General features: G+C 41.9%; 1 protein-coding gene across 3 annotated transcripts in view; it reads left to right on the forward strand.

Moving 5' to 3' along the window:
- The first annotated feature begins 575 nt into the window (after window positions 1–575).
- Window positions 576–12,040, forward strand: part of LOC136984959 (homeobox protein Meis1-like) — a 39,908-nt gene continuing 28,443 nt past the window's right edge. Inside the window, exons 1-6 of one of the 3 annotated variants that reach the window (XM_067282110.1) lie at window positions 576–784; window positions 857–1,071; window positions 1,764–1,905; window positions 2,560–2,610; window positions 2,765–2,815; window positions 5,086–5,322. In XM_067282110.1, the coding sequence (XP_067138211.1) occupies window positions 773–784; window positions 857–1,071; window positions 1,764–1,905; window positions 2,560–2,610; window positions 2,765–2,815; window positions 5,086–5,322 (708 nt within the window). In that variant the 5' untranslated portion in view covers window positions 576–772. Of the gene's footprint in view, window positions 785–841; window positions 1,072–1,763; window positions 1,906–2,465; window positions 2,517–2,559; window positions 2,611–2,764; window positions 2,816–5,085; window positions 5,323–12,040 lie in introns of those variants that run through there. The other 2 variants (XM_067282109.1, XM_067282108.1) reach the window with 2 other exon arrangements.

Genomic DNA, 12,040 nt, shown 5'->3' on the forward strand with positions numbered 1-12,040 from the left:
CAATGGAGCAGAAAACGCCGCAGGTTGCCATTTTGTCAAAATTCGCGTCTGGCAAGTGGGAGTAATGACGGGGTAAGGGACGGCCTGTTACCGTCCGACTGTCATCGAACCATTAACCTTAGCATTTCAAGTAGGTTGTAATAGTGGGAAGCCGTCCGTTAGCAGCTTAAGTACAGTACTTGAGGCCGGCACTTAGGTGAGACGACACAAGCGGGCCTCTATTATATTTGCCCCCCTTTTTAGCTTATGGCAGCCGCCCACCACCCCACCGTCACTGGATGACGTCATTAAGAGAGGGTCCGGGCATTAGAATTAACGGGCATTTCTGTCTATGTTAGTGCTATTGGACGAGATAGTTAGAGAATTATCACTACGTACGTTCGAGTTTTACAACATTGCATTACACTCTTTATGCGGTCATAAATTACGTAAACACGCCCTAGTCCAGTTTTTCCTTCTCTTCTTCCTATCGTGCTTGGAAGACCTGGAGTTCGGGAAGGTTTTTACTGGTTTTTAATTTCCTAGCCACAACAAACACGACGTATGTCGAGGGGGGCGACGGGATTAAAAGGCGATCCTCCCCGCGCGTTGCCCCTCGTGATCGGCGCGTCGCGACGTCAGCGCCGATTCTCCCCTCGAAGCGGAATGGTTGAGGCCGGCAGTTGGGATGGCGTGAGTGAAGGACGAGCTCAGTTGGGCTACATGCTCGCTGCCAGTGACAGACAGGCGCTAAGACCTGATGACGTGCAATCGGCGACGGGGAACTTAGAACATGGCACAGAGGGTAAGTGACGGGCCACCTGACGTGTCATTAACGATTCGACCGTCCCAATCTAACATCATGTTCTCTCCTCAGTATGATGACGGCATACCCCACTATGGTGCTATGGATGGGCCAGCCTCTTTATACGATCCCCACCGGTCCATGCAAACTTTAACCCATGCACCGCACATGAATCACGCGCCTACAATGCACCAATACCATGGAAATCACGTGTCTGGGGTGATGTCGAACCATATCATGGGGTCAGTGCCAGATGTCCACAAGAGGGACAAGGATGCTATATATGGGTGAGTTGCGTTTGTCACTTCTTTTGACATAGCACGTGTTATTGTGATCAATGAAGGTAGAAATTCAAGCGTTCTGCGCGTTGACAATAGTTGACAGTTCACTTAACTGTGACATGTCCGTGGTTCATATGTTTGGCAAATTTGTCTTGCTCGACGACAGTTGGTGACAGGTCACAGTCGACGATGTTTTCACTATTTATCTAAGATTAATATTGTAATGAGATTTCAAACTTCTGTTACGGGACAAGCACACTTTCCTATCGTTTCCATTGAAAACGTCAGAGTTTTTATTCCTTTTTTTATGTGTACGTATATATAATACATTTTCCTTTCCGTTTATTATTATATTCGTCTCGACTGTGTTATCGCGTTACGTTGGGTTCTAGCCAGTGGGTTTGCCTCCGGGCCACAAACCTGTTTGGTGTGGCACAACGGACGGAACGGACACGCTTGGAAAGAAACTTTCCAAAGTTTGAATTGTGGAAAGCGGGACTTGATCTGCGCATTCCTAGAATAAAAGATTAGCATAACACAACGTATACGAGTCATTCACGAACGAACGGGAGCAGCGACCCAGAACACCGTCAACAGCCGCCCCAAACTCTAACGGGACAACAGACGATAGAAAAGTGTGTGCGCTCCCGACCGACCCACAGCTGCGGGCCACTGAATCTAACTTTTGTTCTCCCTAGCCATCCTCTGTTCCCATTGCTGGCCCTCATATTCGAAAAGTGCGAGTTGGCGACCTGCACACCGAGGGAGCCCGGCATTGCTGGTGGAGATGTTTGTTCCTCGGAGTCTTTCAACGAAGACATTGCTGTCTTTGCCAAACAGGTTCCTCTTCAAATCTATATCTTTTTCTCTCTCTCTCACTCTGTCTATCTCTCACTCTCTGCCACGGACGGAAACCTCATCTTTTTCCCAATGTCGAGAGAAGAAGAGGGGGTGAAAAAAACGGAAAGCAGATGTTTGCCCGGCTGGAAGCAATTGTTATGTTAAGGTGACGGAAGAACACTTTCCACTTTGTTGCTATCTCCCGCAAAACGGAGCTAGTAACTCGTAAATGGGGGTGGCTGACGCTCGCCACTTATATAGAGGATCGTTCGGAGTCGGAAATCGATTTTCGCCCGGAAAATATGCACCCGAATACTAAATGGTGCCACGTTTCAGGCCCGAACAAAGGCAAACGTCTACGGCGACGTAAACAATGTTTTGGTTTATGGAAAGGGGGGGAGCGTCCCGATTGGGAATGGTGGGTTCCCGTCCGAAGGCTACCGAACAGCTCGCACCTCTAGCTTGTATACAATATAAAAATGCTTTGTGTAGATGAAAAATCTAACCTTAGTTGATTCTTTCTGGCAAGGTTTACTTTTTTTTGTGTCCTTCACTTTCAGATAATGACAGAAAACCCGCAATATACATCAGATGAAGACTTAGACGCTCTTGTAAGTATATCCTCATTTACCTTTTCCTTCTTTAATTTTACAGATTAGGCAAGAAAAACCTTATTACGTACCAAATCCAGAATTAGATAGCCTTGTAAGTATTTACCTTTTGGTCAGTATGTACATATATATCTTGTTTTATTATTATTTTTTATGTTAGAAAGGGGCGAAAATATGCGAGATGGGATGTTTATATTTGTTTGGACATGGGGATGGCTAAAAACAGTGCTTTCTCTTTCTTGTCTCAGATGGTACAAGCGATCCAGGTGCTGAGATTTCACCTGCTTGAACTGGAAAAGGTAAGACGATAGGTTTTAAAACTGGCGTGATACAGTATAAATCCCGGACTTTAATTTCTTATTTATGACGATTCCGGTTGGGGTTTTCATTTTTTTCGCTTGATTTTTTTTTATTTTTATTATTATTTTCGAATTTTACAACCTTTTATCGCTTGTTTTTCTTTCTGGCTTTTATTGTCGAGCTGCGCATAAATAAACATTTCATTTTCACGCTATCTCCGAGGATACAATGATTACAACCATAATAAAAATGAGATAATTTTATCACTTTGTACGAGCAGCGGGACTAAATAGCGTTTTATCTACTGCCACTAACAATAAACGAGAGAGTAAAAGAGGTCGAAAAACGATTCGCACAGCGATTTTTGTGACCGCGGTCGACCTCCTTTCTTATATTTAAAAAAAAAAAGAAAAAAAATTAACTCTTTCTCCAGGTTTTCCAAGTTTCATAGTTTGTGCTCACCTCTAGAGTAAGGTTTCAACGAGTGGGGAAGAAGGTAAGAAATAATTAATCCGCAGAATGGAGGTGTCGGATTGTTCACTGCCTTAACGCATTATTGATGGGTGCAAAATGCACTTTCGTTCTTGAAACTTTCAAGGTGGGTGTGAAGCAACAAACTGTATCACTAAATTTTTATAGTTTGTTGCAATTGTACGAGCCGCTGCTCCTTTCAATTCGATTTCTAATTCCCAAAATAATTATTAGCGTTAGAGGATTATCACTTCATTTAGTGTTTATTGCTGCTCCTTTTTTTTTTTTTTCTTTTTCTTCTCCTCAAAATTTCCTACTGGCATATTAGTCACATTCCTCCACGCCTTGCCTCACCCTCGAACATTTCCTGATCTTATCTTCCACATTGTTTAAAAATGTGCCTCTAGAAATTCACAAGATTTGCCAAATAGGAATTCTGTTTTGCATATTTTTTAAATTCTCAACTTCGATTTTTGAATTCCAAACATCGGAATTTCTTCTTCCTTCCTTCTCGCTTGTATTTTTATTTATTTTTTTCTTCCTCGCAACATTATCTTGGCAATTTTTAACCTGTCAAAAATGCCTAATTTTGTCACGATCCCGTGTCAATGGCTCTCGAAATTTACTCTTCTATCGTTTTAAGTAATCCCACGTGAGGACTCGCCTCGCTATCTCCCATAGGCCTAAGTTTAGCTCGGATTCTGCATTGCCCTAAATTGGGTTCATCTCCTCCTCAGGAATGCCCTATAAATAAAGGTGTATCGTTAGCCGATAGGACTGAAATTCGTGGGTTAAGTTTTGGCACTTTATCGCAATCGATAAATTCAGGCCCTTTAAAGAAGAAATTGTTTTTTAGACAAGTTTAGCAGCAAAATCGAATGGTACCCCTCCCCCGAACACCCTGTCCGTCCTAACAGGAATCAGGCTAAAAATCTTTTTTTTTTCTTTTTTCTCCAGTCAATCTTGCATTTTTAAAGTTATTTTAAACCTTCCCCCTATTTTTAGTGACCTGGATACCTGAAACGCGATATTTTTAAGTATTATTACAGCAGGATGGCTTTCCACCATCGGTCACTCAACCCCCCTCCCCGTCTTTTGCATATTTAACAAGTCGCGGATATATATATTTTTTTAAGGCTAGAGGCCTGATTTTTACGTCTTCTCCGGCTTATCTTGGCCCGAGATCCCCCGGCAGCAACATGAAATCCAAGAACTATGCGAAACATCAGCCAATTAATTAAAATTTTAAAAAAGGGGGGTTACCGTAATTAGCAAAACGAAAGAGTCCCCGCTATTCAATCTTAAATAAAAATTCCCGAAATTCCTAAAGCGGAATCAACCATATTTAGTTAATTATGCTTAATTATTCTGGCCTGAAGGCCTGGAAGTTAATGTCTAGCAGCTTGACGAAGGGCACCAGTATCGACGTAGTGTCGTTATTATTTATGGAGAAACCAAATAACGCGACAATGTCAATCGTTTGGTTAATATTGCCATTTGGAGTTTTATTGCTTCTCGTTATCCCGCTTTAATAAGTTTTCCCGTATCTCTAGGCCGCTCTTTAAATCTTCAGGCCTGGGGTAGAGCTGTTTTTAGTCCCACAATACACTAAATTTAAACTAGTAACTAGTACAGTCGAGTGTATTAACGCCGAGAAAAATGGCCTTTCTGGGTGGGCCGAGTGTAGTTTGTTTACATTAAGTCGTCTAGAAGGGGCGAAAGGTGAATTGCATGTAAATTGTGTTGTCGTTTGAATTGAATTTGTATCTTTGGTGTTATATTTTTGTGTTGATTTCAGGTACACGAATTGTGCGATAATTTCTGTCAAAGGTACATCAGCTGCCTAAAGGGTAAGATGCCAATTGACCTGGTCATCGACGAGAGGGACAGTAAGCCCGGCGATCTGGGTGATAACAATAACAATAGTAACGGTGGGAGTGGCAACATTGGAAGCAATGGTGGAGGAGGTGGCGGCAGGGGAAATCCCGACACAATGGGACACAACAGTTCAGACAGTTCGTCCACACCTGACCAGGTAGGTGATATTTCTCCGGCAGACTGTTATAATAAGATGGCGAGCCATTTTGAGACCGATCCGTAACGTGGGTTACAGAGAGCCATTAATCAGTTTTGGATGGAAAACGGTACGGGTCTCGGGTTCCCCATCTCCGGAGCCAAGGTTCCACTTGCAATTTTACTCCATCCTAACGATCTGTCAAGTAGATTTATTGATTGCAAACCGTAACCCGGTGTTGCTCTACCAATTTATGTTTACCGATCGAAAGTCGGCCCATTTTATTATCTAAATAACCAAACGTGCCCTTGATCCTCAGACTTACGGCGAAACGGTAGTCGACTGCACAACTTTAATAATAACAAAGAGGAAAACGATTTTTTGAAGAAGTTTTCCGCTCTTGTATAGGCTACAAATCGCCTTCCCCCCTCTTAAAACATTAAATGGCCAAAGATTCAATTCAATTTTGCCAGATCCTAATGAAATTTTCTCGATGGTTGTTATTACTGTAGTAATAGGCCAGTATTATTTTTATTATCCAATTAAAAATCAATTTTTTTAATAAGTGGACTTCCTTCAATCTGCATTACTCTTGTTTTTTCTTCTTGCTAAATCGTTTAAGTTCGTAAAGAAGTTGGTGCAAATCGATTCATCGATTTTGTTCCGAGAAAAATTTACATGCCAACCCCCTACGATTGGTAAAAGTGGCGTTAGAACCGGCCTTAGTCACCTACGCGTATAATTAATTGGACGTATAAAGATAAAAATGGTCAGAAAACACTTTGTAAATAAAGAATACGGTGTTTTCAGTACTCGGTACTCTTCATTTTATAAAGTATCCAGCTTCTTCCGAGCTCATCCCCCCATTACGGTTATTGTAAAGTGATAAAAATGGACCGTTTGTATGTTTGTTTATAGTATAGATATATTTTCCTAAATAAAATGGATGCGTGCATTTGTGTGTTTTCTTGCTGGAAGAAGAATAAAAGTGAGCGCAGTTCCATAAAAAAATGATTTATCAGAAGAAAGTAAAACGGGCGCGCATACTTATCGTGTAAATGGACAGGGGAGAAATCAGAGCAACTCGTTTTTCTAGGCAGAAATTCTAAGCGAATGGTCAGAAACTGTTTCCTTTTCAGACCACTTAGCAATTCAATCGATATTGTTCTGACCTAAGAATATAAGGTGGGAATGCCGTTGTGCAGAGACGGAACCGCTGCGGTGAATTTTAGTACAAGAGAAGGAAGAGGGAATTTGCATAATTCTATCAGGCCAAGTTGGCGTCGAAACTCGAGCAATAGGTGGCGTCATTAGTAAAATGGACCTAGTTCCATAGGTTTGACGTGGAAAAGAAGGGCACAGAAACAGGAGACTGACGAGATTTTATCAGAGTACACAACCAGGTGCAGCCAAGAGGAGCACTACCAGTTAATGGAGTACGGCGCTTTCTCACACATTTTCCCTTCTCCTCCGGTCTGTATCTTGACTGTTCAGTTATCGGCTCGTTGCATCGAGCTTGGAATAAAAGAACAAACTGCTTGTTTGCTCGGAATCACTGGCAGAGACTGTTAAAAGTGGAAACGAGCGAAAACTCCACTTTCTGGCTATTGCCGTTCGAGTATCGTCCCATTTTTTTTCTTTCCTTTCTTCTTTTATCTCACACGGTTTCGCCACCGCCGCAGCTTAAAAGATTTTCGCTACACCCTCCACGACCATCCATAATTTATAAGTGAGGAGTATCTACCCGCATGTCCGACTGCACTTTGGGTAGAAATGACAGATAAGCCTTCCTGGCAGCCCGAAAGATGTCCTCTTGTATCTGTGGATTTACATGGATCGAGCTGGCAATCTCTGCTCCTTCGCCGTTCTTTCTTTCACTCGAAAAAACTTCTAGGAACCAGTTCTCTATCGTTTTCGCGGCCCGCATAGCGTCGGGGTGTCAGCGCCATGTTTGGTTATAATCGAAGGATATTAAGCTCCGCTTCGGCACCGAATCGCCGATCTTTCCGAACGAATGAGGTGTCGCTTCGACGTCACTAATCTCCGCCTCGAAAAAACGCCACTCGCGTGACCTTTGACCCTGCAGGTCACGTGACGAAGGGAGCGAAAGAGGAGGGGCCAGCAGAGGTGGAGTCAACCGACCTTGTAGCTGATGTCGGACTATCAACACCCGACCTGGCACAACTGGCGGGATTTTATCGCTGTCCGATAACGCACGGAACTCGGCAGTGCCTCTGTTAAATAAGCACATTAACTAAGCTCCATTTGTTCTTCACAGCTGTCATGGGAGGTTGCTGTGCGTCAGAGGACCGATAGCGCGTTTCTATTTCCGATAAGGACGAACTACATTACCGAACCGTTGTGATGCTGTTTGCAGATAGCAACGCTGAATTGGGACATTCCCCTTATATTTCACTGTCCGATTTTCTTTTTTTCCCCCTCTCTCTCCTTTTTCTTTTTACTTTCCCTGATACTTTTGATTTCTTGGCTCTATTGTTTCCTTCGTTTTCCCCCCTAAACCAAAGATGCTACACCACACACTCTCACAAAAATCGAAGCAGTATCTTTTCTATACACATATCAAGTTATAATTACTTTATAATTGCATTACCAACAGCAATTTTAATATCCAAAGTTTCTAATTAATCTGCTTAAGGCGAACAGAAAAAATTAGTAATGTGTATGTCCATATGTGTATCTAGCAACAAGTACTATTGTCTGAACGAAAAAAGTCACATCATCTCCGTCGTTCCATTCTATATATCTGTCAAAGCAGACAACGAAATAATAATAACCTTGCAGATAATCGCTCATTTCCTGGAAGTTTATCAAACTTTAACCAGACTGTGATTGGTCCCGAGCTGCAATGGCGTCCACTGACACCGAAATTCTCTCGACAAAGAAGTCACTTTCCGAAGTGTTACCACACTAGCAATTAATCCTTGGTAAGCCCACTTACGAATTACTCCCTTCTCTAATCTACTTTAACGGATTAAATAATGGAAGAGTAGCCCGTGCCTCAGGAGTAATTAAAATTAAGAAACGGTTAATCGAGTTTGAGAAAGGCGATCCGTTAATCTTTACCCTTTCGGGAGAGGCTCTACATTATCCGTTTTTACGTTGGTTCTACAAGTTTACGAAGGTACTTCGATACTATTAACGACTTGTTACCCTTAATTTACTCTTAAATTCTTTCCTGCAAAGTTTAGAATTACCGAAAACGATCCAACTGCAGATTTAATAACGAGAGAGTGGAAACTCTTCGATGGTTCCTCGAGATAGTGGCAAAAGTTTCCCAACCAGGTGAAGACTATCGAAAAGGGGGATCTCGTTGGAGGCTGTCCATCTCTCTCTTTGTGAAAACTTTTGCTGTCGTGTGGCGGAATTCTCTCTCTGGATGGCACATCCTGTGTAGCCACATACTGTCCGCATACTTGCTACATAACTGGGAGCAGGGCCTCAAGATTGACAAGGCTAGCTGGACTTCTCGGATAACTCTTGTGGAGTCGTCGGGCATGTCACGAGCCCTTCACGAAATGTGCCACGACAGCGTGGGGGGGAGCCGCGAGGTTTAATCACGAGATACCATTAGCCGGACGGCTTCCGTCCTAGATGGATGAAAGCTGATGGAATAGAAATGGCGGCCACACAAATTGAATTGTGCATGAGCCAAACTGATGTCAATCGCAGTATTCAAACAAGCCAAGCTTTCTTTTCTCCCCAAATCTAATAAAGTGCAGCAGCCCATTGATTTTTTTTTCTTCTCTTCTTCCCTGCGGAAAATTGACGGAGAGCTAAAGTCGCTCCGCTCTACCATTTAGAGGTAAACGAATGAAGGTCCGCCCTATTTTTTTTATTTTTTTTTTCTAATGACGCCATCTCGACCCGGAGCCGTTACTGGGCCTCGATAGCCATCTGATCGAATGGCAGCAGATTCAGACTCGACGCGGCGAAATGAGCTTCTGCGGTGCCATGCAATAAATCGCTGCACGAATCGAAGCTATGGTTAATTTGTAGCGGGAATTGGCTGGGTTTTTGCCATCGGGACCATTGCGCCAAACTGAACAAGTCGAAAAGAAGAGAGGAGGGAGAAAGAGAGAGAGAAAAAAACACCGCTTATTGCAGTTTTATCGTTATTATGATTGGATAATTCGCTCGTTTGTCGCGCCAAATGGCCTCTCGCGGCCCGTGTTGCTTTTTGCGGAACATCCTGTAATTATTTCTTGTGGTGACTGCTTAATAGAGCTCATTTGGACCTTTACAAGTCGCAAATTAGCATATGCTGGTGCACAATGCGGCAAGACTCTTAGTTGTAGCTTTAAGGGGATTCTCCCACCGCCTCTTTGTTCTCTTAATGAAGTTCACTTCTTATTAGCCGACGAAAGTGGCAAGAGCCATTTCGGGGCAAAACTCGTGTCAAAAAAGAATCTGCAGAGAATTCACAACGAATTTTTCATACCGCTCTTCAAAATTTCTAGCTACAGTTCATTAAAATTGTCGTCTCTGCCCAATCTTCCAAGTCCATCATCTTTAGCTGGGAACTACCAAATTAGGAATTCCCTCTTCGAGAATCAAACTTCCAGTTCCTTTTTTTTCGGTGTTATATTAAAATTTAAAGGGGATTATCTTTCAGATAGATTATGGCAAGATTCTGAATGCGGTTAGCCAAATGAAGGAGCTTCACGAGTGCCCAAAAACGTCCTTAAAAGAATTATTAACGAGTCATTCCGACCTTCGAAGTTCGTAGTTAGAGTTCACCTTTCATCTGTTAAGTCAAATAAACGAGAATTATTCTTCTAGAAAATCGAATTTGAACTGCAACGTGTTTAAAAGAATGGTAATCCTTCAGAATTGGCGAATTTAACGAACCTTTCAAGTTCCGAAAAGAAAAAAATCGGAGTGGCTCTTGTTAAAAAAGAATTTTAAGAGAATTTCCAAGCAAATTTTTATCTCGATTTTTTTTAAATTTAGAAAGCAATTCATTAGAATTGCTACATTCTATAATCTTCCAATTCATAATCTTTGACCAGGAAAAATAAACCAGACCATCCTCTCGTTGGAAATCGAATTTGGATCTTGTTTTATTGATGTAAACGGCAATAAGAAGATAAAATTGAAAGCCGGTAGCTCTAAAGCATGGCAAATTTAGCGAATTCTCCGAAAATTGGAGTTCCCTCCACCAAAATCTCTGTGGTAAAATTCGCAAACGAATCTCTCGTCTCCATTTTCGAAATTTCCATCGTAAGAAGACATTAGAGTGTGGCTCGTACCCAATCTTCCAGTCTATAATTTTTGGCTCCTAGTGTCTACTAAGAGACCCCGTTTGTAAATGGCAATAAATTTCGAACGGATTACGTGGAAAACTGAAAATTCAGCCATGGATCCATGGCGCCGTTTGAAGAGTCGTACAACGCTATCGGCGGTTTACTATCACTTTTTAAAGAATCGCAGGCCTACTGGAGCACACTTTCGTATCTATTCAAATAAAGTTATCCGGGAAAGTTTACGATGGTAAAAAAAAAGAAAAAAATTGGTGAAAAAATCGAATTAAAACGCGCGTTGCAAACTCTTGGAAGCAGCACGGAGGCACACGCTCGCTTATATTAAATTATGGTCCGTACATTGAGCAGACCACAGAAAGTTTTGTCGCGTGTTTTTACGATGTCGTTCGACTTGTGATGATTTACGGACTCTGGCAAGAAGTTGCGGATGAGCTAGACGACAATCAGCAGACGGTATTCCATCTGCTGCACTAAAATATTCGCTTGTGTCTGTGCGCCACTGTTGACGGCACCAGTTGTAAATTATATGTAACGACTTTTCTATAGCCTATATTCAGTCCGCATCACTAGCTGCACTTTATGACTGCGCCAGCGAATAATCACGTGGACGATTCTTACCCACTTGTCATTGGCGAGAATGATGAAAAATAACGCCGTCGTTTATCGTTGCACTAACAATTAGAGTGGAGTAGAAAAATCTCCTCCGTCCCCCCCACCTTTAAGCTACGTCTCGGCTCCTGTTTAACTATTGATCAGTTCGGGTGCTTGTTTTCTTCTTCGGGGTCAAAGTTCGCCGACGAAAAAGCGTCTTCACTCCGCCCAAACTTTGTCTGGATCTTTTAAAAGTTTTTAAGTGTACGGCTATTTTTTTCTTCCCTCCCTTCTCTTCCTTTTTTCTTTCTGATGGAACGACTTGGAATGTTCTTTTAAGAAAAATGACAAATTCGATGATGTAATGGTTTTCAACACAACATTTCTAGCTCGAGATCCATCATTTTGGTTTTCTTTACATCAAAGTCGGCCTTCGAATCACGTGATCGGTACATTTATAAATAGAAGGGAACCACACAGATTCATAGACCTCTTTTCTACAAACGGTTTTTCGTATGTAGTATAATAATTTTTTATAAATATTCTTTCCCCCCTCCCAACAGCCAGACTCACGTTGTTGTTACTCTGACTCTTGACTGGAGTCTTTTGTTAAGAATTTTGCACAGACAACGTCTCTCAGATAAGTTTATCGTGCTAAAAATATTTTGCTCTATACTTTAATAACTTGCCAACGTTTGGGAGGGGGAATAAGCACTTTAAAGTTCTTAAATAGGCTAAATAAAGTAAAATGTCATAATTAAAAGTCTACAGAACTTCATTTTTAGGCTTTGAAAGCTTCAAAATGAAGTTCTGTAGACTTTTCAGAGTAATTTCTTAAAGAGAATTTATTTAAATTCCTATCAAAG

The sequence above is a fragment of the Centruroides vittatus genome, unplaced genomic scaffold (assembly GCF_030686945.1).
Source record: "Centruroides vittatus isolate TY-2023 unplaced genomic scaffold, ASM3068694v2 contig_941, whole genome shotgun sequence".
NCBI classification, from domain to species: domain Eukaryota; kingdom Metazoa; phylum Arthropoda; class Arachnida; order Scorpiones; family Buthidae; genus Centruroides; species Centruroides vittatus.